Genomic DNA, 27,664 nt, shown 5'->3' on the forward strand with positions numbered 1-27,664 from the left:
GGTACCTGGGTCCGGCTCGGCACGCTGGGCCTGTCTGACCACCGACTCGATGGCCCAGGTGACGACACCTACCACCCGGGTAGGGGGGAGGATGGTGTCTTGGGTCACCGGCATATCCGGGGACTCCCCCGGGAACAGCCGGGAGAGGGCGTCCGCCCTGACGTTCTTTGACCCCGGGCGGTAGGTGAGGGTGAAGTCGAATCGGCTGAAGAACAGGGCCCAGCGTGCCTGTCTAGGGTTAAGCCTTTTTGCCGTCCTCATATAGGTCAAGTTCTTGTGGTCAGACCACACAAGGAACGGCAGCTTAGCCCCCTCCAGCCAGTGCCTCCACTCTCCGAGGGCAGCGTGGATGGCCAGCAACTCCTTGTTGCCCACATCGTAGTTCCTCTCGGCAGGGTCAAACCGGCGAGAGTAGTAGGCACACGGGTGGACCTTCTGGTCCTCCTCCGACCGCTGGGTGAGAACGGCCCCGACGCCCGTGTCTGAAGCGTCTACCTCCACGATGAACTGCCTGGCTGGATCCGGGTGGGCCAACACCGGCGCGGTCGTAAAGAGGCCCTTCAGGGTGGAGAAGGCCGCCTCAGCCTCAGGGGTCCAAGAGAACGGGCGAACAGTGGAGGTACAAGCAGTGAGAGGGGCCGCCACCTGGCTAAACCCCTTGATGAACCGCCGGGTAAACCCGGCGAACCCGAGGAAGCGCCGGAGTTGTGTTCGGTCGGTGGGTCGTGGCCACTCTGCCACCGCCTTAATCTTAGCCGGGTCGGCGCGCATTTGCCCTTCTTCCACGACGTTACCCAGGTACGTCACAGAGGAGGAGTGGAAGACGCATTTCTCCGCCTTGACGAAGAGACGATTCTCCAGGAGCCGTTGTAGGACCAGGCGCACGTGTTGGTGGTGTTCCTCCATGGTCGGGGAAAAGATCAGGATATCATCCAGGTAAACAACCACGAAAACATTTATCATGTCCCTCAGCACGTCATTGACCAGCTCCTGGAAGACTCCGGGGGCATTGGACAGGCCAAAGGGCATGACCAGGTACTCGAAGTGACCGAGGTGGGTGTTGAACCCGGTCTTCCACTCGTCCCCCTCCTTGACCCTAACCAGATGGTAGGCGTTGCGGAGGTCAAGTTTAGTGAACACCCGGGCGTGAGTGAGTGGCTCGAAAGTGGAACTCATAAGGGGGAGTGGGTATTTATTCTTAACAGTGATGGTGTTTAAACTACGAAAATCTATACAGGGCCTCAGGCCACCATCCTTCTTCGCCACAAAGAAGAAGCCCGCCGCGAGGGGGGAAGACGATGGTCGAATTACACCCGAGGCTAGGGACTCGGCTATATAATTGCGCATTGCCTCCTTCTCCGGGACCGAGAGGTTGTAGAGACGACCCTTGGGAAGGGCTGCCCCGGGAAGGAGGTTGATGGGACAATCATACGGCCGGTGAGGAGGAAGTGAAAGGGCGCGGTCCTTACTAAACACCATGGCCAGGTCAAGATACGTAGAGGGGACACCAGTGAGGTCCGGGGGAGAGACTAAGGGCCTGGGACCGCTGGACGGAGAGAGGGCGGAGCGTAGGCAGTTGGCATGACAGGGGATGCTCCAGCCCAAAATCCGTCCAGTGGTCCAGGAGATGTGGGGATCGTGTCTCTCCAACCACGGCCTACCTAATACTAGGGGTGCAGTGGGGGCGTGGAGGACAAGAAAACGTGCCGTCTCGACGTGATTACCGGACATGGTGAGGGTGAGGGATTCAGTGCTATGCGTGATCCTACCTAAGGGCCTCCCATCGATGGCTTGGGGGAACAAGGCATGGTCGAGGGGAACGAGCGGGATGCCGGCCTGACGAGCGAGGGTGATGTCCATCAAGCACTCGTCGGCCCCGGAGTCAATGAGGGCGCCGGCAGAAATGGACTCCTCACCCCAGGAGAGGGTGGCTGGGAACAGCCGGTTGTGGTTCTTGATGGGTTGGGGGATCGAGGCACGGCTCACCAAAAACCCCTCCTTTAGCGAGCCGGGTCTTTTGGCCGCGCCGGGCAGGTTCGGAGGACGTGTCCGGGTCTTCCGCAATACAGGCACAGCCCGCCCCGCATTCTCTGCTCTCTCTCTTCCTGAGAGAGGCGGGACCGGCCGACCTGCATGGGCTCCTCCGCTGACTCAGAGGTGGACGGGGCTGGGGAGAGCATGGGAACCCGAGGGGGCAGGGCCGAGTGGGCGGCCGCAAAACGGGGGAGAGAGGACGTGCGGCTGGGGACCGAGTGAGGGGGCCCCACGGCGCGTTGGCTGCGCTCCTGGCGGCGCTCCCGCAGGCGCTCATCCATTTGTAGGGACAAGGTGACCAGTTCTTGAAGGGAGCCTGGGCGGTCCCGGACGATAAGGTCCTTCACCGCCTCACTCAGACCCCGCCGGTAGGCGCAAAGGAGCGCTATGTCTCCCCACCCGCTGTCGGCGGCGAGGATCCGGAACTCTAGGGTGTAGTCCGCGACGGTCCTGGAGCCTTGCCGGAGTTCCAGCATCCTGGAGGCGGCGTCCGCGCCGTCAGAGGGGTGGTCAAACAAAAAGGAAAACTCCCGGCGGAACGCCTCGTAGTCCTGGGCAAGATGTGGGTCTCTGCCCACCACGGCTATGGCCCAGTCTAGAGCCTTGTCCACCAGGAGGGACATAACGAAGGCTACCTTAGCCTCTTCTGACCCATACTTGGACGGTTGGAAAGCAAAAAAAAGTTCACACTGGGTCAGGAACCCTCTGCCCAGATCAAAGTTCCCTCCAAAGGGTCGAGGGGTAACCAGGTTGGGCTCGGGTTGGGCGGGAGCTCGCCCTGGGGGGGCTGGAACCCCCGGTGAATCAGCAGGGGGAGCAGGGACTGCAGCTCCTCCAGGGAGCGTGTTCAGCCTCAGCTGGATGGAAGCCACCGCAGAGGCAAGAGTGCCCATCTGGACAGCAAGGGAGGCGAGAGCAGCTGAGGCGGAGGTGGACGACTTCTGGAGCTCAGCGATGTTACCCTGAACGGAGGGGAAAGCCTTACTCAACTCCGCCTGGAGGGACGCGAGCTCGGCCGCGTGGGCGGAAACAAGCTCGTCAACTGAATGGGCAACTGGGTTGGGCTTAACTGCGGGCGTCTGCCCCGAGGTGCTGCCTTGACTCATAATGGCTTGATTATTCTGTTATGGTAGCACTAGCAAAAGAGTCAAGTGTGGCAGAACCCCAGAACAGACGGACACAAGAGGCAAACTAACAATAAAAGGATTTATTAAAATGATGGACAAAAGAATAAACCTACTCTAACGGGGCCTAAGTGGGGGGAATGTGTGGATGCCAGAGAACTGGATAATGTAAATGAGGTGTGAGTGGGACTGTACACTATGTGTCTGGGTGTGAGTGTCTAGCGTGCAAAACTAGTGTGGTGTAGATATGTAGATGAGTGAAGTGTTGAAATATGTACGTGTACTAACCAGTCCAGAGCAGAGAGGGGGTATAGTCGGCAGGCAGGCAGACGGGGGGGTTAGGCAGGAGGAGTAGGCGGCAGGCAGGCAGGGGGTTAGGCAGGAGGAGTAGGCGGCAGGCAGGCAGGGGCATAGGCAGGAGGGGTGGTCGTTAGGCAGGCAGGGACATAGGCAGGAGACGTAGTCGATAGGCAGGCAGGGGGTCTAGGCAGGGGGAGGCAGGTTCCTTTGGGGAGCGAGGATCAACAAAGAAAACAACTAAGGTTAGCAAAATAACAAACAAACAAAACTCTGAAGTGAAACTACTTGAACGAGAATAGACAACAGGGAGAGCCAAACAACTAACCACATGGGTCAAAATAATCAAGCGTCGGAGGAAGGTTTCTGGGGCTTCTTATAGGGCTGCCTCCTCCTGAGTTGATAGCTGGACCCAGCTGTCTCCACTTGAGCCTGATGAGGCTCAACGAGCGCCAACGAGGCAGGAGGGGGCGAAGCCGATGAGGGATTCACAACAATTTGAAATGTTAGTAAATATGCTACGTTACGCTGTCTGCATGTTACTCCCGCTATCTGAGTCGCAGCACGCACTTGCCTCAAGAAAATTCCGGTGCAGGTTAAGCGGCAGCAAGCAGCTGGAGCTATGCCTGGCAAATGTACATTTCAGGATGTGTGGCTCACTAAAGACATTTACAAGCAATGGATTTTCGGGTGCGCCGTCACCATAATGTAGGGTGCCTGCATTACCACTGGTAATAGAACGTGCGAAAACGGGCTTCTGCCAGGGTTGCTCGACTTAATCACCATTTAAAAATACATTTTGGGAAGATTTTGTCTTACATGTGTCAACATACATGTCCCATATGTATTATAGTTAATGTTTGTGTTGCTGCGCTCTGTGTAGAGCGCGTTATAGGTGATACAACCATCCAACATATTGTAGGCTAGTCTGCAAAGTTTTGCTACGTTTCCGTGCGTACTATGAAATCTAATCCTGCCGGCGCCACTGGATCCTACTATAAGAGCCATTTATGAACAGCACACACACATCTGGCAGACGTACTGAAGGAGGTAGTGTCAGAATGGAAGTTGGAGAGGCCAGGAAGCACAATTCCAGACACAACAGATAATGCTAGAAATATTGTCAATGAAATCAGTGAAGCTGGACTGGGCCCCCAAATTGGATGTTTGCACACAAAATAAATTTAGCAGCACAAAAAGCAACAGGAATCAACCAGGTGTCCAGGGTGCTAGGCGGTCATAAATGTTGTGTCTTTCTTCCACCATAGCACAACAGCTGCACATATTGCAGAGAAAATACAATGAATATCAATACAAGCTGGCATGTCCTAATTGAATGAATTGATTTAATTGAATTGAATTGAATGGTCTTTATTGTCATTGATATAGTACAGGTACCAAACAACGACATTTGGGAGGGGGGGGCTCCCCTGGTGCTAGGAAAAAAAAAACTAAAAACAAGAAGGGAAAAGAGCTGGTTTACATAAATAAAGGCTATGTACACTATCCACTATACTATACTATACAAATAAAACACTGTGCTGTACTCTATGCTATGCTATACCTATTCTAACATTTCCTATCTCTGAACCTTATGTACCAGAGGGTTGTCATATTGCACATAGTGTTATTGCACATTCATTTAAAGTGTCGCAGTTTGCAGGTTTGAAATGTACACAGTTGTGTTTCAGTATTACACTTGATTTCAATCTAGTAAATGCCATCAATTTGTCTAGATTGTCCAGGGCCTAGAACCTAGGTCTTTGCTGTGTTCAGGGCCTGAATGGCCCTGGGGTAGAAGCTGAGCTTCAGTCTGTTTGTCCTTGCGAACATGGTCCTGAACAGCCTGTTCGAGGGCAGCCGAGCAAAGTGTTCGTACCCAGGGTGGGATGGGTCTCTGGAGATCTTCTAATTTTTAATTGTTTTATTTTGCCTCTTATATTTTGATATTATATTCTATCTTATACGCACCCTAAATGGAGACCCCCCCATGTGAAAGTAACTCTCACGGTTGTACTTGTATAACTGGAGTGACAAACATCTTGTAAAGCATCATGATATGGACATTTCCACAGGAGTTGTGCTACCACAAGGCCTCCCACTGGAACTGGGTAAGAATACAACATTAAAGACTGTTACTGGCATGTTCAGTTAGATTGTACATTACATAAAGCATGTCTGACTATTGTAACCTTCTGAGATGTGTCTTTTTTTGAATTGTCAACTGACTCAAGAACATTGTGAATGATATCATGCTAGAGCCCCTCTAGGACTTAATGTGGACTCTCAGTGCACATAGGGATCACGATTCATGACTTCTCTTCTGTGTTTCACTCCAGAAAACGTAGCTTTGAAAGGATTGGCTGTTCAGTCATCATCTCGTCATAATGGTGCTGCTGCCAAGGCCATTGATGGGAACAAAAACAAAGACTTTCACAAAGGATCCTGCACCCACTCTCTGGAGGAGGCCAACCCCTGGTGGAGAGTGGACCTGCTGGATGTGTACAACGTCGCTACTGTGACCATCACCAATAGAGGAGACTGCTGTGCTGACAGGCTTAAAGGTGCTGAGATTCGTATTGGTACCTCACTGGTCAACAACAAGAATCCCAGGTGAGTCATGCAGCATTTCCTCCGGCTAAATGCAGAAGACTTCACCTATCTGAAGACGTCTTTTGTTCTTATCCATGCCAGTGCATTTTTATGGGTTTGCTACGTTGTTGAACTGACATTGACCTTTATCCTCTCGGTCTCTCTCAGGTGTGCTCACATCCAGGACATCACAGCAGAAAATACCTACACCTTCAACTGTGCCAACCGGTTTGGTCGCTATGTCAGTGTGGTCATCCCTGACAGGACCGAATTCCTTACTCTGTGTGAAGTGGAAGTATTTGGCACTTTGGAAATTCGTCCTCCAGGTAACATTAACTAGATGTTAAGTCATACTCTACTTACAAAAGAAAGAGCAGCAATTATTTCTAAGGTCCTCATACAAAGCGCTTTTTAAAACCAAATATTTTCAGAACAATGGGAATGTATTTCTCTTATCTGCCAATCGTTTCAAGCATGTTGTGAATATCATGCTAGAGTCCCTCTAGGACTTAATGTGGACTCTCAGTGCACAGCTCAGGGGAGGCTGTGGCGCAGGAGGTAGAGCCGCCTTCTAATGATCGCAAGGTTGGTAGATTGGCGGTTCGAGTCCCGGCCAGCCACATGTCGAAGTGTCCTTGGGCAAGACATTGAACCCCAAATTGCTCCCAGTGAGCGGGCCGGTGCCTTGCATGGTAGCTTGCCGACATTGGTGTGTGAATGAGAGGCTGTTGTAAAGCGCTTTGGATAAAGGTGCTGTATAAGTGCAGTCCATTTACCATGTAGTGCACATAAGGTTCACAATTCATGATTTCTCTTCTGTTTTTCACTCCAGTGAACGTGGCTTTGAAAGGAGTGGCTGTTCAGTCATCACAGAGTCATCGTGGGTCTCCTCTCAGGGCCATTGATGGGAACAGAAACACAGACTATCGTCAAAAGTCCTGCACCCACACACGGAAGGAGGCCAACCCCTGGTGGAGATTGGACCTGCTGGATGTGTACAACGTCGATACTCTGACCATCACCAATAGAGAAGACTGCTGTGCTGACAGGCTTAAAGGGGCTGAGATTCGTATTGGTAACTCACTGGACAACAACAATCCCAGGTGACTCGTGCAGCATTTCCTCCTGCTAAGTGCAGAAGACTTCAACTATTAGAATACATCTTTTGTTCTTATCCATACCAGTGAATTTTTGTCTTTTAAAGTATTGTTGAACTGTTATTGATATTCATCCTGTCTCTCAGATGCGCTGTCATACCCGATATCACAGGAGAAAGCGTCTACACCTTCCAGTGTAATGGCATGGAGGGGCGCTATGTCAGTGTGGTTATCCCCGACAAGACAGAGTTCCTTACTCTGTGTGAAGTGGAAGTATTTGGCACTAAATGTTAGTACATGTACTTGTATTCACCAGTCAACCTTCCCCCTTCCCATGTGTCCACAGCACTACCTTAATTAGGCCCCTATACTTTCTTCTATTTACCTTTTTTGTTTCTTTTTATCATTACTACTCGATCTTTTCAGTTTGTAAAGCGTCTTTGAGTGTCTAGAAAAGCACTATACAAGTCTAATGTGTTATTATAATTATAAGAACGAGCAGCGTTTATTAAACCAACGATCTTTGCTACAGTGGGAATACAGTATGTCTTATCTACATGTGATATGAAGCTAGAGCCCCTCTAGGTCTTAACGTGGACTCTCCGTGCACAATTCATGATCTCTCTTCTGTCTTTCACTCCAGTAAACGTGGCGTTTGGAAGAGTGGCTGTTCAGTCATCAACGGCTTTTAGCGCTCCTGCTCTCAGGGCCGTTGATGGGAACACAGACCCACACTTCCACAAGGATCCTCCTGCACTCACACTCGGTCGAAATGGAATATCAGTGAAAGTCTATAATTAAGCAATGTCACACGAGAGGGAGTGTGTTATACTGAATATATACTGAAGCACGGCTGTGATTCGGTCGTAGGTACGAGGCCGCAGTTTAAAAATAAACAAAAAATAAACAAAAAATAGTTCCGCAACTGAACTTCAAATGGACTGTTGCCTAGTAACCTCTCAAACATTCAGTTCTTCTTTGCGAGACAACCAAGACACAGCTTTACGGATAACTTCATTGCAAACAGTTTGTATTTGTATTCGTTTTTCGACAACTATATCAGAAATTTGACATAGGCCTAATGGAGGACGACATCTTTTCAGGTGAGAATGATGAAATTATTATTTTAATTAAGGTCTAAAAATTATATATTTTATTGAAAATATAAGTCTGAGTCGAAATGGAATATCAGTGAAAGTCTATAATTAAGCAATGTCACACGAGAGGGAGTGTGTTATACTGAATATATACTGAAGCACGGCTGTGATTCGGTCGTAGGTACGAGGCCGCAGTTTAAAAATAAACAAAAAATAAACAAAAAATAGTTCCGCAACTGAACTTCAAATGGACTGTTGCCTAGTAACCTGAACACAAACATGTCGTCTAATTAACGGTCATTTAGTAGAACATCTGTGCGGCGGAGTGATACATATAGTTAAAAGTCCCAGTGCTGTTACTGTATATCGTAACTCATGAAATGCCTCTTGTCCAATCAAATTACTTGGTCGGAACTAACTGTTATATAAAAGAAGCCAAGATCACTGTTCACTGTTTTTGTCATTACCTATCAACTTAAACATACCAAGTACATCAAGTAAAAAAAAAAGTTGTGAGAGTCATAAATGACAATACTAGTGTAGTTTTTAATGACTGAAGAATTCCAATGTTTGGGGTTTTTTGTGAGTAAAAAAATGCTGTACTTCTGCTGTAAATCTAATTTACAATGGTTTTCTTTTTAGAGTCATATAAGAGGATGATGCTACTCAATTCCCTCAAAGAGCCTGACAGCGAATACATCCGTCAGTGCTATGCTGAAATACTGGGAGGAAAGAAGTATTTCTATGCCCCAGCAGTCTGTGAGGACTTCCTATACTGGATGGATGACTGTTCCCCCGCCTCACCCCCCACTCTGGATGACTGTTCCCCAGCCTCACCCCCCACTCTGGATGACTGTTCCCCAGCCTCACCCCCTACTCTGGATGACTGTTCCCCAGCCTCATCCCCCACTCTGGAGGCCAACCTGCTCACTGCTGGCCAGGCAGCCCTTGACAGCATGGTGTGGGAGACGAAGATGACCGTGGATTCTGCTGAGTTTCAACTCCTCCTAGCGATGGGAGAGGAGTATGAACAGTTCCGGTCTGGTACCAGCCTGCTGCCTTCTGGCGAGCACCTCAAGCCAGCTTCAGTGGCTCAGGTGACCACCTCCATCCAGCCTGGAGCCTCAGGTGAGGCAGGCCTTGACAGCATGGTGTGGGAGCCCATGGTGAAAATGGTCCACCCTGGTGAGGACCTCAAGCATGTGGTCGTGGTTGACACCAGCCTGCTCCAGGCAAGTGAGGACCTCAAGTGCAGCCAGCCTGCAGCCGACATAATGGAGGACGACATCTTTTCAGGTGAGAATGATGACATTATTATTTTAATTAAGGTCTAAAAATTATATATTTTATTGAAAATATAAGTCTGAGTCGAAATGGAATATCAGTGAAAGTCTATAATTAAGCAATGTCACACGAGAGGGAGTGTGTTATACTGAATATCAGCACGGCTGTGATTCGGTCGTAGGTAGGCCTACGAGGCCGCAGGCCGAGTACCGAAGATGATCACAGCCGTGCTGATATTCAGTATAACAGCACGACTTCGAGTGTGATATTGCTTTTATACAACAGTTCTACAGCGCGATTTATTAGTTAACAGTAATAAGCGACAACAGATTATGATTTGTTTGTTTATTTAATCATAAAAATAAACAAAAAATAGTTCCGCAACTGAACTTCAAATGGACTGTTGCCTAGTAACCTGAACACAAACATGTCGTCTAATTAACGGTCATTTAGTAGAACATCTGTGCGGCGGAGTGATACATATAGTTAAAAGTCCCAGTGCTGTTACTGTATATCGTAACTCATGAAATGCCTCTTGTCCAATCAAATTACTTGGTCGGAACTAACTGTTGTATAAAAGAAGCCAAGATCACTGTTCACTGTTTTTGTCATTACCTATCAACTTAAACATACCAAGTACATCAAGTAAAAAAAAAAGTTGTGAGAGTCATAAATGACAATACTAGTGTAGTTTTTAATGACTGAAGAATTCCAATGTTTGGGTTTTTTTGTGAGTAAAAAAATGCTGTACTTCTGCTGTAAATCTAATTTACAATGGTTTTCTTTTTAGAGTCATATTCATATAAGAGGGTGATGCAACTCAATTCCCTCAAAGAGCCTGACAGCGATAACATCGCTCAGTGCTATGCTGAAATACTGGGAGGGAAGAAGTTCTGTTCTAGTACCAGCCTGCTGCCTTCTGGCGAGCACCTCAAGCCAGCTTCAGTGGCTCAGGTCACCACCTCAATCCAGCCTGGAGCCTCAGGTGAGGCAGGCCTTGACAGCATGGTGTGGGAGCCCATGGTGAAAATGGTCCACCCTGGTGAGGACCTCAAGCCTGTGGTCGTGGTTGACACCAGCCTGCTCCAGGCAAGTGAGGACCTCAAGTGCAGCCAGCCTGCAGCCGACATAATGGAGGACGACATCTTTTCAGGTGAGAATGATGACATTATTATTTTAATTAAGGTCTAAAAATTATATATTTTATTGAAAATATAAGTCTGAGTCGAAATGGAATATCAGTGAAAGTCTATAATTAAGCAATGTCACACGAGAGGGAGTGTGTTATACTGAATATCAGCACGGCTGTGATTCGGTCGTAGGTAGGCCTACAAGGCCGCATGCCGAGTACCGAAGATGATCACAGCCGTGCTGATATTCAGTATAACAGCACGACCTCGAGTGTGATATTGCTTTTATACAACAGTTCTACAGCGCGATTTATTAGTTAACAGTAATAAGCGACAACAGATTATGATTTGTTTGTTTATTTAATCATAAAAATAAACAAAAAATTGTTCCGCAACTGAACTTCAAATGGACTGTTGCCTAGTAACCTGAACACAAACATGTCGTCTAATTAACAGTCATTTAGTAGAACATCTGTGCGGCGGAGTGATACATATAGTTAAAAGTCCCAGTGCTGTTACTGTATATCGTAACTCATGAAATGCCTCTTGTCCAATCAAATTACTTGGTCGGAACTAACTGTTGTATAAAAGAAGCCAAGATCACTGTTCACTGTTTTTGTCATTACCTATCAACTTAAACATACCAAGTACATCAAGTAAAAAAAAAAGTTGTGAGAGTCATAAATGACAATACTAGTGTAGTTTTTAATGACTGAAGAATTCCAATGTTTGGTTTTTTTTGTGAGTAAAAAAATGCTGTACTTCTGCTGTAAATCTAATTTACAATGGTTTTCTTTTTAGAGTCATATAAGAGGATGATGCTACTCAATTCCCTCAAAGAGCCTGACAGCGAATACATCTGTCAGTGCTATGCTGAAATACTGGGAGGAAAGAAGTATTTCTATGCCCCAGCAGTCTGTGAGGACTTCCTATACTGGATGGATGACTGTTCCCCCGCCTCACCCCCCACTCTGGATGACTGTTCCCCAGCCTCACCCCCCACTCTGGATGACTGTTCCCCCGCCTCACCCCCCACTCTGGATGACTGTTCCCCAGCCTCACCCCCCACTCTGGATGACTGTTCCCCCGCCTCACCCCCCACTCTGGATGACTGTTCCCCAGCCTCACCCCCCACTCTGGATGACTGTTCCCCAGCCTCACCCCCCACTCTGGATGACTGTTCCCCAGCCTCACCCCCTACTCTGGATGACTGTTCCCCAGCCTCACCCCCCACTCTGGAGGCCAACCTGCTCACTGCTGGCCAGGCAGCCCTTGACAGCATGGTGTGGGAGACGAAGATGACCGTGGATTCTGCTGAGTTTCAACTCCTCCTAGCGATGGGAGAGGAGTATGAACAGTTCCGGTCTGGTACCAGCCTGCTGCCTTCTGGCGAGCACCTCAAGCCAGCTTCAGTGGCTCAGGTGACCACCTCCATCCAGCCTGGAGCCTCAGGTGAGGCAGGCCTTGACAGCATGGTGTGGGAGCCCATGGTGAAAATGGTCCACCCTGGTGAGGACCTCAAGCATGTGGTCGTGGTTGACACCAGCCTGCTCCAGGCAAGTGAGGACCTCAAGTGCAGCCAGCCTGCAGCCGACATAATGGAGGACGACCTCTTTTCAGGTGAGAATGATGACATTATTATTTTAATTAAGGTCTAAAAATTATATATTTTATTGAAAATATAAGTCTGAGTCGAAATGGAATATCAGTGAAAGTCTATAATTAAGCAATGTCACACGAGAGGGAGTGTGTTATACTGAATATCAGCACGGCTGTGATTCGGTCGTAGGTAGGCCTACGAGGCCGCAGGCCGAGTACCGAAGATGATCACAGCCGTGCTGATATTCAGTATAACAGCACGACTTCGAGTGTGATATTGCTTTTATACAACAGTTCTACAGCGCGATTTATTAGTTAACAGTAATAAGCGACAACAGATTATGATTTGTTTGTTTATTTAATCATAAAAATAAACAAAAAATAGTTCCGCAACTGAACTTCAAATGGACTGTTGCCTAGTAACCTGAACACAAACATGTCGTCTAATTAACAGTCATTTAGTAGAACATCTGTGCGGCGGAGAGATACATATAGTTAAAAGTCCCAGTGCTGTTACTGTATATCGTAACTCATGAAATACCTCTTGTCCAATCAAATTACTTGGTCGGAACTAACTGTTGTATAAAAGAAGCCAAGATCACTGTTCACTGTTTTTGTCATTACCTATCCACTTAAACATACCAAGTACATCAAGTAAAAAAAAAATTGTGAGAGTCATAAATGACAATACTAGTGTAGTTTTTAATGACTGAAGAATTCCAATGTTTGGGTTTTTTTGTGAGTAAAAAAATGCTGTACTTCTGCTGTAAATCTAATTTACAATGGTTTTCTTTTTAGAGTCATATAAGAGGGTGATGCAACTCAATTCCCTCAAAGAGCCTGACAGCGATAACATCGCTCAGTGCTATGCTGAAATACTGGGAGGGAAGAAGTTCTGTTCTAGTACCAGCCTGCTGCCTTCTGGCGAGCACCTCAAGCCAGCTTCAGTGGCTCAGGTCACCACCTCAATCCAGCCTGGAGCCTCAGGTGAGGCAGGCCTTGACAGCATGGTGTGGGAGCCCATGGTGAAAATGGTCCACCCTGGTGAGGACCTCAAGCCTGTGGTCGTGGTTGACACCAGCCTGCTCCAGGCAAGTGAGGACCTCAAGTGCAGCCAGCCTGCAGCCGACATAATGGAGGACGACATCTTTTCAGGTGAGAATGATGACATTATTATTTTAATTAAGGTCTAAAAATTATATATTTTATTGAAAATATAAGTCTGAGTCGAAATGGAATATCAGTGAAAGTCTATAATTAAGCAATGTCACACGAGAGGGAGTGTGTTATACTGAATATCAGCACGGCTGTGATTCGGTCATAGGTAGGCCTACGAGGCCGCAGGCCGAGTACCGAAGATGATCACAGCCGTGCTGATATTCAGTATAACAGCACGACCTCGAGTGTGATATTGCTTTTATACAACAGTTCTACAGCACGATTTATTAGTTAACAGTAATAAGCGACAACAGATTATGATTTGTTTGTTTATTTAATCATAAAAATAAACAAAAAATAGTTACGCAACTGAACTTCAAATGGACTGTTGCCTAGTAACCTGAACACAAACATGTCGTCTAATTAACAGTCATTTAGTAGAACATCTGTGCGGCGGAGTGATACATATAGTTAAAAGTCCCAGTGCTGTTACTGTATATCGTAACTCATGAAATGCCTCTTGTCCAATCAAATTACTTGGTCGGAACTAACTGTTGTATAAAAGAAGCCAAGATCACTGTTCACTGTTTTTGTCATTACCTATCAACTTAAACATACCAAGTACATCAAGTAAAAAAAAAAGTTGTGAGAGTCATAAATGACAATACTAGTGTAGTTTTTAATGACTGAAGAATTCCACTGTTTGGTTTTTTTTGTGAGTAAAAAAATGCTGTACTTCTGCTGTAAATCTAATTTACAATGGTTTTCTTTTTAGAGTCATATAAGAGGATGATGCTACTCAATTCCCTCAAAGAGCCTGACAGCGAATACATCTGTCAGTGCTATGCTGAAATACTGGGAGGAAAGAAGTATTTCTATGCCCCAGCAGTCTGTGAGGACTTCCTATACTGGATGGATGACTGTTCCCCCGCCTCACCCCCCTCTCTGGATGACTGTTCCCCCGCCTCACCCCCCACTCTGGATGACTGTTCCCCAGCCTCACCCCCCACTCTGGATGACTGTTCCCCAGCCTCACCCCCCACTCTGGATGACTGTTCCCCCGCCTCACCCCCCACTCTGGATGACAGTTCCCCCGCCTCACCCCCCACTCTGGATGACTGTTCCCCAGCCTCACCCCCCACTCTGGATGACTGTTCCCCCGCCTCACCCCCCACTCTGGATGACTGTTCCCCAGCCTCACCCCCCACTCTGGATGACTGTTCCCCAGCCTCACCCCCCACTCTGGATGACTGTTCCCCAGCCTCACCCCCCACTCTGGATGACTGTTCCCCAGCCTCACCCCCTACTCTGGATGACTGTTCCCCAGCCTCACCCCCCACTCTGGAGGCCAACCTGCTCACTGCTGGCCAGGCAGCCCTTGACAGCATGGTGTGGGAGACGAAGATGACCGTGGATTCTGCTGAGTTTCAACTCCTCCTAGCGATGGGAGAGGAGTATGAACAGTTCCGGTCTGGTACCAGCCTGCTGCCTTCTGGCGAGCACCTCAAGCCAGCTTCAGTGGCTCAGGTGACCACCTCCATCCAGCCTGGAGCCTCAGGTGAGGCAGGCCTTGACAGCATGGTGTGGAAGCCCATGGTGAAAATGGTCCACCCTGGTGAGGACCTCAAGCATGTGGTCGTGGTTGACACCAGCTTGCTCCAGGCAAGTGAGGACCTCAAGTGCAGCCAGCCTGCAGCCGACATAATGGAGGACGACCTCTTTTCAGGTGAGAATGATGACATTATTATTTTTTTTATTTATTTTTTGTGATCAAGATTTTTTATTGCTTTTATCAACACATAACAACGACAATACAGAACAAGAAAGGAAGGGAGGGAAAAAATATATAAAGAAAACAAAAAAGAAAAGGGGTAGTGTAGCAGACAAGTCACAGCCAGATAGTAGAAATACAACACAATCCGGATTGGGGTAAGTGGAAAATCAAATCATAGAGCAGTCAAGTTAGTCAAGTTCAATGAATAAGCCTTCCATGCATCAACTGTACTGGGCCTTGCTTTGTTCAATCTGGCCGTTGTGCACTCAAGATTCACAATCCTCTGTAAAGAGTAAAACCAAAAAGTGTTCATACTGAAATCAGGTGTTATCCAATGTTGAAGAATAGTTTTTTTTGCAGAGGTGAAACCAGCAAATAGCATTTTCTTTTGTGTAATACTTAAATCGAAATCAGAGTCATCATTGAGCAAACATAAACATGGATTAGGAACATAGTCAATCTTAAATAACTTGGACATTACAGAATTGACATGGTTCCAAAAGTTGGCCACGACTGGACACTCCCAGAACATATGGAGAAATGAACCCGGTGTCGGGGTAGGGCAGAATTGACAATAGTAGTTGGGTTGTAGTTTCATTAAGTATCTTCTATATGGTGTAGCATAGGCCCTGTGGATGACTTTAAAATTAATTAACTGATGAGCTAAATTTTTGGAGGTTGAATTGAGATTAGACCATATTGTGTCCCAGTTTGGGTGGAAATCCAATTCACCAAGCTCTCGGCTCCATAAAGCCTCAACCGCAAGTGGTTTTTTAATTGCGTCCATTAGATTGCGATATATTCTGGATACACAGCCACGAGAGGTTGGGGTATGTTCAATCCAGGCTATCATGGGGTGAGTTGGAAGTGGGGAGCGCCAAGGCACTCCATAGGCCTTGAGTGAGGACCTCAGCTGTAGATAGACAAAATATGATGACGCTGGAAGGACAAACTTAGTTTGGAGGTGCTGGAATGAAACTAGGCCATCATTGTCATACAGGTCTCTGAGAGTATTTACACCCCGAGAGCTCCATGTTTGCTGGTTGAATGGTCGGTTACCCGACATTAAGTTTTGGTTATTCCATAGAGGAGTGGAGGAACAGAATTGCAAGGAACCTCCCATGATTTTCTCAGACGCTTTCCACACCTTAAGGGCGTTATCTATAATGCAACCAAATCTATGACTGAGAGTCCTACGTCCAGTGCCTGAGAAAAGTAAGTCCTCTAATCTGACTGGACTGACCAGGCCTGCCTCTATTGACCTCCAAGGTACTTTTGAATTTGGATTCACCCAGGTGCGTAAGGCTTGAGTCTGGAAAGCTAAATAATACATCTTAAAATCTGGAATTGCCATCCCACCCGACAATTTGGGTTGTTGCAAAGTTGTAAGACGGATTCTCGAGCGTTTGCCAGCCCATATGAACCTTGAGACCAACGAATTAATATCATCAAAGTATTTGGGTGGTGGGGGTAATGGTAACATGGAAAACAGGAAGTTGATCCTTGGCAAAACATTCATCTTGATTATCGTAGCTCTGCCCTGAAGAGATATTTTGAGGCTATCCCATCTTTGAATGTCCGTTTTGATTTTGTTCAAGGTTACATCAAAGTTGTCTTTAATTATCCGTGGTATGGTTGGGTATATAGTGATGCCAAGGTAAGTAAATTTATCTTTCACTGGGATATGTCTAGGGAGACAGGAGGTTCTTGCTGAAGGACTAAGGGGCATTAGAATTTACTTCGTCCAGTTAATCTTATAGCCTGACAATCTACCGAAATCTTCAAACATTTCTAACACATGGGGGGCAGAAGTATCAATATTATCTAGAAATAATAGAATGTCATCAGCATATAATGAGATGTGGTGGCTATGATCTAGAATTGAAATGGGGGAAATGCAAGTACTCTGTCTGATGGCTTGGGCTAAGGGCTCAAGAGAGAGACAGAACAAGAATGGTGACAATGGGCAGCCCTGCCTCGCCGAGCGCTCCAGTTGGATTGGAGGGGAAATAACATTACCTGTGAGAACAGAAGCGGTTGGTGCATTATACAAAGTCTTAATCATAGCAATGAAATTAACCCCAAAGCCAAGATGGTCTAAAACAGCCCACATGTAGTTCCATTCAAGCCGATCGAAAGCCTTCTCAGCGTCAAGCGAGAATACTGCACAGGGGCTGGGAGAGCTATCGGTTAAATTGATGATATGAAGCAGTCTGCGCATATTGTCAGATGCAAGGCGTCCCTTCATGAACCCTGTCTGGTCTTCACTGATCAAGGCGTCTGTTACAGCCTCCAATCGTATAGCCAAAACCTTAGCATACAGTTTCTGGTCACACGAGATCAGGGAGATAGGCCTGTAGCTAGAGCACTCCAACGAGTCTCTCCCCTTTTTTAACAAAAGAGAGATAAGGGCAACTTTTTGATCTCTGTGAAAATCACCTCTAGATATAGCATCATTAAAGGAGTCCATAATAAGAGGACCTATCAACTCCCAAAGTACTAAATACAGTTCTGGTGGAAGACCATCTAAGCCCGGCGATTTTCCTTTCTGTAGAGATTGAAGGGCATTGTGTAGCTCCTTTAAGTCAAGAGGGCAGTCAAGAACTTCCCTTTCAGTCTGTGATATCTTAGGTAAATTGAGGCCATGAAGGAACGCCTTGCAGCGAGATGTATCATAATCTATGTCAGATTGGTACAGGTTGGAGTAAAATGTTTGAAATATACTATTCACAGCTTGGGGAGCAGTATGAACAGTGCCCGCAGAGTCTCTAATAGCATTTATAGAGGCTTTGCTTTCATTCTCCTTCAGTCTCAGTGCCAATAAGCGGCTGGGCCTTTCAGCATCAAAATAATATCTCTGTCTCGTTCTATGAAAGATAAATTCAGCCTTTGAGAGAGATATAGCATTATATTCTCCTTTGAGACAAGCGAGCCGTGTGGCTTGATCTTCTGTAAAATTTAGTTTTTGTAAATGTTCTACTGTTTTTATTTCCTTCTCTAGCTCATTAAAACGCTTGTTACGTGCTTTAGAGAGAGTGGAGGAGAACGAAATACAAAGGCCCCTGAGAAAACATTTGGTTGTTTCCCACAAAATTTGAGGATTGTCACACTGTGCTCTGTTTATAGCAAGAAATACTTCAAGTTCAGCTTTAAGAAAGATCGAAAAGTCAGGGTTTGTCAACAAAGTGGTGTTAAACCGCCACCTAGTGGCCTTGTCAGTATTAGCAGAGAGCTGAATCTTGCATGACACAGGTGAGTGATCAGACAACAGTATTGGCAGAATATCAATTGGGGACATGGAGGGAATGAGGGATGGGCTTACAAAAATGAAATCAATTCTGGAAAAAGATTTATGTCTGTTAGAATAAAATGTATAATTTCTGGCCTTATTATTCTGAATTCTCCACACATCAACAACGTTTAAATCCGTTATAAATGAATTTAGAAGTGCAGTTGATTGTGAGCTTACATTAACTGGAGAGGACCTGTCTACTGAGGGATCGAGGACAGAATTGAAGTCACCACCTACTATTAAATGATAGCCTGCAGAGTTTTCTAACAATGTGTTACTGATATCTGGTAGAAACTCTGCGTCGACTTCATTAGGGGCATAAATGGAGGCTAGCATCAATTTAACCTGGTTTATTCTCGTCTTTATGTAAACAAATCGGCCCTGTTTGTCATTTCTTATCTGATCAAGAGTCAAATGCAACCTCCTGTCAACCAAGACGAGCACACCCCGGGTCTTATTTTGAGCGCAAGAGTGCGCAATAACTTTAAAATGTTTGTTCTGAAAACGTGTAACGTCACATTCCTTAAGATGTGATTCCTGTATTAGAGCTATGGAGACTTTCTTACGGTGGAGGAATTCTAGAATCCGCGTTCTCTTTATAGCCGAGTTAAGCCCGTTCACATTCCAGCACATAAAAGTTAGGTCAGACGCCATGGGATTCTAATGAGCAAATACAGAATATCTGAATGAAATGAAAGTTCTGGTCATGACTACTTAGTATTTCTATCAGTACAGTAAAAGTCCAATCCGTTACGCGACTTGTCCGTTGGGAGGGGGAGGGAGAAAAACAAATGAAGAGAAAAATACAATGTACAAAAAAGTTAGCAAACCGCGAAGGTAACCTACAGGCTTGCCAAAACATAAACATTCTCTGAGACGTGACTCAGTCTATTGCAACGCTGTAGCCCACAAATCGGCTCAATACACCACCTGCTAGTTATAACAATGAGTCTTTATCGAACTTAAAGAATCATATCATCCCCTCAAAAAAAGGTAGCCTAGACATGGCATTAAATAATGAAAATAACGGGATATCAGCAGGCCATCATAATGGTGAAAAATGATAGTTTGAGATAGGGGAACATAACAACCATACCTCGTTAGACTCAGCGTTAGTCAAAGTAAACATCCATAAGCAATTGCATATCCTGGGGGAAAATAAAGTAAAATAGTCATTTCTATCGTTGAAATCTAAAGCAGTCCCCATGGCAATGTCGTGGCTGATTAGGTGGTCAGTTCCATCCCGTCACCATCCTCGATCACCGGATCATTGACAGCGGTAGAGTCCTCTCGGCCGGGCCGCCTGGCAGGTGTGGGTCGCACGGGTCCTGTAGACAGCTTCGTTGTTGGGTCGCGCCGCACAGCACCGGCGTAGGATTCGGATTGGTGTGGCTGAAGTGGTGACTTCAAGGATCGGATGAAGTCCTCTGCTCTGGACGGACAGTCGAAGGACATCTTATTGCCATCGTGCTCCATTTTGAGAATAGCGGGGTAGATTAGGAAAGGCTGCAGACCCATGGCATGCGCATCCTTGATAACCGTGTTGAACCCCTTCCTCTTGGTTGTAGTTGGGGCACTGTAGTCTGGGAAGAACAGGAGGGTGGATTTGTCTTGCTTCACTGGATATATCTTCCTAGCTTCCTTTAGGATGGTGGTCCTGTCCTGCCATCTCAGTAGACGGAAGATGAGGGTACGGGGGCGATTGCTGTTTTGCTCGCGGTCGTTATATATGCGGTGAGCACGGTCAATCTCGATGACTCGGCCAGCCAAGGAGGGAATCCACTTCACCAGGTTGGCTTTGAGGTAACCTGCAGCATCCGAGCCCTCCAACGACTCTGGTAAGCCTACCAGACGTAGATTATTTCGCCGAGCCCTATCTTCCATGTCAGCTGTTTTCTCTGTGAGTTGTTCCACCTGCTTTCGGAGTTCAGCAATGCTATGTCTGTCCTCGCGCACAGCCATCTGAACAGAGTCGATGCGGCTCTGGGTCTTTTGGGCTAGCTTAGCTTGGTGCTCGATATCCGTTTTCATACCTCGGATAAACTCGTTGGTCTTTTCGATGTCGATTTTGATTGAGCAAAGCTGAGGGGTTAGGATGGAATCCACAGCATCTTTGATGGCCGAAGTAATAGCTGTGTTCAGGATGGATTGCTGTTCTTGCAGCGCTAGCCTGATACCGTCAGCAATGGCGGCGTCGAGGTCTTCTTTAGAGATAGATGTATCTTTACATTTCTTCTTAGTTGGAGAGTTTTCAACCTCTCTTTTGCGACTTCCCATAGCAAGTGATGTGGTCATTGCTGTTTCTAATATATTATTCGATAAATTGTAAAGTATTAGTGCAATTAAGTGGCAAATTGAGCGGACAAGAAGACTACGTGTGCATCGTCAACGAGTGGTCACGTGCTGGGACATTATTATTTTAATTAAGGTCTAAAAATTATATATTTTATTGAAAATATAAGTCTGAGTCGAAATGGAATATCAGTGAAAGTCTATAATTAAGCAATGTCACACGAGAGGGAGTGTGTTATACTGAATATCAGCACGGCTGTGATTCGGTCGTAGGTAGGCCTATGAGGCCGCAGGCCGAGTACCGAAGATGATCACAGCCGTGCTGATATTCAGTATAACAGCACGACTTCGAGTGTGATATTGCTTTTATACAACAGTTCTACAGCGCGATTTATTAGTTAACAGTAATAAGCGACAACAGATTATGATTTGTTTGTTTATTTAATCATAAAAATAAACAAAAAATAGTTCCGCAACTGAACTTCAAATGGACTGTTGCCTAGTAACCTGAACACAAACATGTCGTCTAATTAACGGTCATTTAGTAGAACATCTGTGCGGCGGAGAGATACATATAGTTAAAAGTCCCAGTGCTGTTACTGTATATCGTAACTCATGAAATACCTCTTGTCCAATCAAATTACTTGGTCGGAACTAACTGTTGTATAAAAGAAGCCAAGATCACTGTTCACTGTTTTTGTCATTACCTATCAACTTAAACATACCAAGTACATCAAGTAAAAAAAAAATTGTGAGAGTCATAAATGACAATACTAGTGTAGTTTTTAATGACTGAAGAATTCCAATGTTTGGGTTTTTTTGTGAGTAAAAAAATGCTGTACTTCTGCTGTAAATCTAATTTACAATGGTTTTCTTTTTAGAGTCATATAAGAGGGTGATGCAACTCAATTCCCTCAAAGAGCCTGACAGCGATAACATCGCTCAGTGCTATGCTGAAATACTGGGAGGGAAGAAGTTCTGTTCTAGTACCAGCCTGCTGCCTTCTGGCGAGCACCTCAAGCCAGCTTCAGTGGCTCAGGTCACCACCTCAATCCAGCCTGGAGCCTCAGGTGAGGCAGGCCTTGACAGCATGGTGTGGGAGCCCATGGTGAAAATGGTCCACCCTGGTGAGGACCTCAAGCCTGTGGTCGTGGTTGACACCAGCCTGCTCCAGGCAAGTGAGGACCTCAAGTGCAGCCAGCCTGCAGCCGACATAATGGAGGACGACATCTTTTCAGGTGAGAATGATGACATTATTATTTTAATTAAGGTCTAAAAATTATATATTTTATTGAAAATATAAGTCTGAGTCGAAATGGAATATCAGTGAAAGTCTATAATTAAGCAATGTCACACGAGAGGGAGTGTGTTATACTGAATATCAGCACGGCTGTGATTCGGTCGTAGGTAGGCCTACGAGGCCGCAGGCCGAGTACCGAAGATGATCACAGCCGTGCTGATATTCAGTATAACAGCACGACCTCGAGTGTGATATTGCTTTTATACAACAGTTCTACAGCACGATTTATTAGTTAACAGTAATAAGCGACAACAGATTATGATTTGTTTGTCTATTTAATCATAAAAATAAACAAAAAATAGTTCCGCAACTGAACTTCAAATGGACTGTTGCCTAGTAACCTGAACACAAACATGTCGTCTAATTAAAGGTCATTTAGTAGAACATCTGTGCGGCGGAGTGATACATATAGTTAAAAGTCCCAGTGCTGTTACTGTATATCGTAACTCATGAAATGCCTCTTGTCCAATCAAATTACTTGGTCGGAACTAACTGTTGTATAAAAGAAGCCAAGATCACTGTTCACTGTTCAACTTAAACATACCAAGTACATCAAGTCAAAAAAAAAGTTGTGAGAGTCATAAATGACAATACTAGTGTAGTTTTTAATGACTGAAGAATTCCAATGTTTGGGGTTTTTTGTGAGTAAAAAAATGCTGTACTTCTGCTGTAAATCTAATTTACAATGGTTTTCTTTTTAGAGTCATATAAGAGGATGATTCCCTCAAAGAGCCTGACAGCGAATACATCCGTCAGTGCTATGCTGAAATACTGGGAGGAAAGAAGTATTTCTATGCCCCAGCAGTCTGTGAGGACTTCCTATACTGGATGGATGACTGTTCCCCACCTCAAGCCAGCTTCAGTGGCTCAGGTGACCACCTCAATCCAGCCCGGAGCCTCAGGTGACGCAGGCCTTGAAAGCATGGTGTGGGAGCATGAAAAATGGTGAAAATTGTGAAAATGGACTCGGCTACTCTTCAACTCCTGCTGGAGTTGGAAGAGGAACATGAGGAGAGCGGTTCTGTTACCAGCCTGGTCCACCCTGGTGAGGACCTTGTCAAGCCTGTGGTCGTGGTTGACACCAGCCTGCTCCAGGCAAGTGAGGACCTCAAGTGCAGCCAGCCTGCAGCCAGTCTGCTTCAGCCTAACCAGGACCTCAAGTCTGCTGCAGTTTTTGACACCACCCTTGTCAAACATGAGGAGAGCGGTTCTGTTACCAGCCTGGTCCACCCTGGTGAGGACCTTGTCAAGCCTGTGGTCGTGGTTGACACCAGCCTGCTCCAGGCAAGTGAGGACCTCAAGTGCAGCCAGCCTGCAGCCAGTCTGCTTCAGCCTAACCAGGACCTCAAGTCTGCTGCAGTTTTTGACACCACCCTGGTCAAGCCTACTAAGACGAAAGGGAGAAAGAGAGGAGGTGGATGCTTCTGTGGCCTCAAGAGAGGAGGTGTGCCTTCTGGCGAGCACCTCAAGCCAGCTTCAGTGGCTCAGGTGACCACCTCAATCCAGCCCGGAGCCTCAGGTGACGCAGGCCTTGACAGCATGGTGTGGGAGCCCATGGTGAAAATGGACTCGGCTACTCTTCAACTCCTGCTGGAGTTGGAAGAGGAACATGAGGAGAGAGGTTCTGTTACCAGCCTGGTCCACCCTGGTGAGGACCTTGTCAAGCCTGTGGTCGTGGTTGACAACAGCCTGCTCCAGGCAAGTGAGGACCTCAAGTGCAGCCAGCCTGCAGCCAGTCTGCTTCAGCCTAACCAGGACCTCAAGTCTGCTGCAGTTTTTGACACCACCCTGGTCAAACATGAGGAGAGCGGTTCTGTTACCAGCCTGGTCCACCCTGGTGAGGACCTTGTCAAGCCTGTGGTCGTGGTTGACACCAGCCTGCTCCAGGCAAGTGAGGACCTCAAGTGCAGCCAGCCTGCAGCCAGTCTGCTTCAGCCTAACCAGGACCTCAAGTCTGCTGCAGTTTTTGACACCACCCTGGTCAAGCCTACTAAGACGAAAGGGAGAAAGAGAGGAGGTGGATGCTTCTGTGGCCTCTGGAGTGCCATTCGAAGAGGTCGAGGAAAAGACAAATCTGTAAGCAGTACTCCTACTGTCCCTCTCTGTTACACTGTTGTACTGTTTATTGTCATTGTAGATCTTTATTCAAACTCATTACTCATCTTTATTTGTTATATGGATCAATAGTTAGTTTCAGGATTTTTTGTTCATTGAATTGTTCATTTCAATTCACATTGAAAAATGTGAATGCAATGACCTCAGTATTCACTGTAAAAAAAACAACTTGGGTGATAACAACTAGTTGTAAAAAGATAGCAGAAATACCCAGTGTGTTTATAGCTTTTTTGTAAAGGTGTTTTATTTTATTCTTCACCCTTTTTTCAGGCTAAGGTCATGACTGACAAGACAGAGGAATGTATCCAGACCTCATATCACATATCACATATCTCATATCACAGCCCCGGGGCCGATCTGGTGAACTGTGCAAACCTCTCACGGTTGCAGGCATCTACTGTGATGCTTTTGTTTGGTTTATTTTTCCCACCCAACACCTATCCTTTACCCCCAACACCCATCCTTTACCCCCAACACCCCAACCCCCTGTCTCTGCCCCACCACAATTCATGTATTCTTTTACTCCATTTATATATTTATATATTTTATATAAATAAAATGTTTTCATTGCATTTGAAGTTTTGTTTGTTTTTCATTAAGAGATGAAGTCACTACCAAGGATCACATGACATTGAATGAAATAGAAGTATAAAGGAGGTTACACAACTTTTTAAGCTGATCCAACACAGAAATTAAAGTGAGTAATTTAGCAAATTCACCATCAAATTTGACTTGTTGCACATGCACACACACACACACACACACACACACACACACACACACACACACACACACACACACACACACACACACACACACACACTCTCTCTCTCGAGCACATCTTGCGCTTGGCCCCTAGATGGTGTAAGAAGCTTAGCTATAAGGGATTCCCTTTACTGCTTTTATCAGCTGTTAGCTTTGTGAATACACCCATACACAACCCCCATAGGAATATCTATTTCACAAAGGCAGTTAGGATTATTTTGAACTGTGCACAGTTATCTATGATTAAGTATTTCCATCATGTCAGCTATAAAGTGCTCAGAGTGCATTGTATTTCAAGGCCCGATCCCATGTCTCATTTTTAAAGTAGCTTGACTTTGACAAACTCTCTCAAAGTTAGCTTTGGTGTAGATTAACGTCAATAGTGTGGTTGTGAATGGAGCCACCGGCTCCACAGCTGCATGCCTCATGTAGGGTACCCTGGTGTGTGTGTCTGTGTGTGTGTCTGTGTGTATGTGTGTGTGTGTGTGTGTGTGTGTGTGTGTGTGTGTGTGTGTGTGTGCGTGTGTGTGTGTGTGTGTGTGCGTGTGTGTGCGAGTGCGTGACGCGTGCGTACAAATGGATACCGCCCTAATTGAATTCATATTTTCCTAAAAACCCACACTGCCCAACAGCCACACAATCCCAAACCTCTGCTCAGCATCTCCCCCTCTGAAAATGTCTGTGAAACAACAACAGATGTGAACCATATGCTAGTAGTGGGCATGCTGTAGTGGAGGCTGGTGGAGGTAGAAATCGGAGGACGGGCTCATAGTAATGCATGGAATGGAATAGAATGCATGGAATGGAACATGTTTAATACCATTCCTGACTCCATTCCCTGCATCACAATGAGCCCTTCCTACCTCCACCAGCCTCCCCTGGTATACTGTAGCAGGTAGATGGTGAGAGGTTGAACATGAGTGTGCGGTCGTGGGCAGTCTTCTCTGATCTGTTTCTGTCATTCTGTCATTCTGTGTCATGCAACTTTATCTATAACATATTGCAAGTTGCTGCTTGTCACATGGACCTGCTAACAGTGGGCCTACATTAATATTGTTTACTCAAGCTGGGTACCATATGTGACACACATGGGGTCTATTAAATAACCATAAAATGGTCCAATAAGACCATAAAATGGTTTCTGCTGACCCTTCCTCATTCACAGCTGGTCCTCCCCTCCCCTCTCACTCTCTTGACCTCCGACCTCAATGTCCTCCCCTCCATTTTACTGCCACTCACACTGTTTGGGTGCGGTGGCATCTGATGTCTGGTTCTAAATTACCAAACACACACACACACACACACTCTCATCATTGTGCTTATCCGCTTATGGATAAATTGAATTTTAATCTCCTGTTGGCGTTATCACACATTTTGGGTGTGGTGGCACTTGAGGTCTGGCCCTAAATCCTGAAACACACACCCACGCGCACACACACTCCCGTCACCCTTACTGCCTGTCAGCTTACGGAGAAATTGAATTTTAATCTCCAGTTGCTGTTATCCGCTCTGTGTCGTTGTGGAGATCAGACGCTGTTATGAGTTAGGAGGAGGCGGCGTACACAGCAGCACTAATGAAATGAAAACGTAATAATCGCACAACAACTTGAGTTCTGATGTCAACTATTATTCATCATTCACTAGTAAGGTGATTATGTTGCAGTGGTTTTACCATACTGTAATGCACTGTCATATACTGTAATGTCCATACGTGAATATTGAAAAATGTCAGCCAGCGTTAAGAGTCTGCGTCTACGTCTTTACAAACAGTCTGCGTTGTGTTTTGGGATTGAGAGCACTGCTGCAAAACGTCACTTCATAGGTCTTCTTACAAAGTCGTACTGCATGATGCCTATCCAGAGCAGACTAGAAAGTACTTCAAGGTTTGTGAGGGAAAAATGGCTTTGACTGAATTCCTCCTCAAATCCTCTGAAAGTCCCCATTATGCAACGTAATAAAAGGCCGCTTGAGGGACGCCTGCCCTTTATCTTCCCCTTGATTGTTATCCCGCATCCTCTTTTATTTTTCGAAAAAAGGGATTCTTCTGGTCTTTTGGGGGATATTCTGCTTAGTCATTGTGTACAGGATTTCCTCCCTCTCTCAGGAGGACACACACTTCCTATTTTGTTTTCCGACTGGATGCTTTCCTCATTCCCCCATTTTCTTTCCCCTCACAAGAGGAATTACCAAAACAATGCCGCAGACACAGCCGACGTGCTTGTTTTTGATTCCGGAGAGATCCGTGAGCGTGTGTGTCTTTGGATTTCAATACACATTATTGAACAGAGTTTTAGTTGAATTAATTTGCACATAGGAGAGAAACGAACAAACAAACAAGATACTGTTATTATGTAATGCGTCCGCTGGTTGTGGGAGTAAACCCAACATGGGCTGACAACAGGTGTGTGTTGGAAGCAACGTCAGCGGGATAGGCCGCCAGGGAGCAGGGGGGGTCAAGTTGAGGTCAACTCACTAATTGTCTTATCCACCCACACACATCAGGACAGGTGTGTGTGTGTGTGTGTGTGTGTGTGTGTGTGTGTGTGTGTGTGTGTGTGTGTGTGTGTGTGTTGTTGACGTTCTACACTCACCCTGACCTGTGTCCTCAGGTTCTCTGGTTGATCCTGACAATGTGGCAACAACGTGTTGATGTCTGTGTTCTCTACAGAAAGAGTTAAGGGATAGTTCACCCAAAATACAAATGATGATTAGTT

The 27,664-nt window shown here is 46.1% G+C and overlaps 1 protein-coding gene across 1 annotated transcript in view; it reads left to right on the forward strand.

The window, feature by feature from the left end:
• Positions 1 to 23,030: 23,030 nt before the first annotated feature.
• Positions 23,031 to 27,664, forward strand: part of LOC308160571 (glutamate receptor-interacting protein 1-like) — a gene marked incomplete at both ends in the record, with an annotated part of 21,895 nt that continues 17,261 nt past the window's right edge. Inside the window, one exon of the mRNA XM_080534513.1 lies at positions 23,031 to 24,146. Within this exon, the coding sequence (XP_080390639.1) occupies positions 23,031 to 24,146 (1,116 nt within the window). The remainder of the gene's footprint in view (positions 24,147 to 27,664) is intronic.

Source organism: Nansenia antarctica (assembly GCF_963989245.1).
Source record: "Nansenia antarctica genome assembly, chromosome: 6".
Lineage (NCBI taxonomy): Eukaryota > Metazoa > Chordata > Actinopteri > Argentiniformes > Microstomatidae > Nansenia > Nansenia antarctica.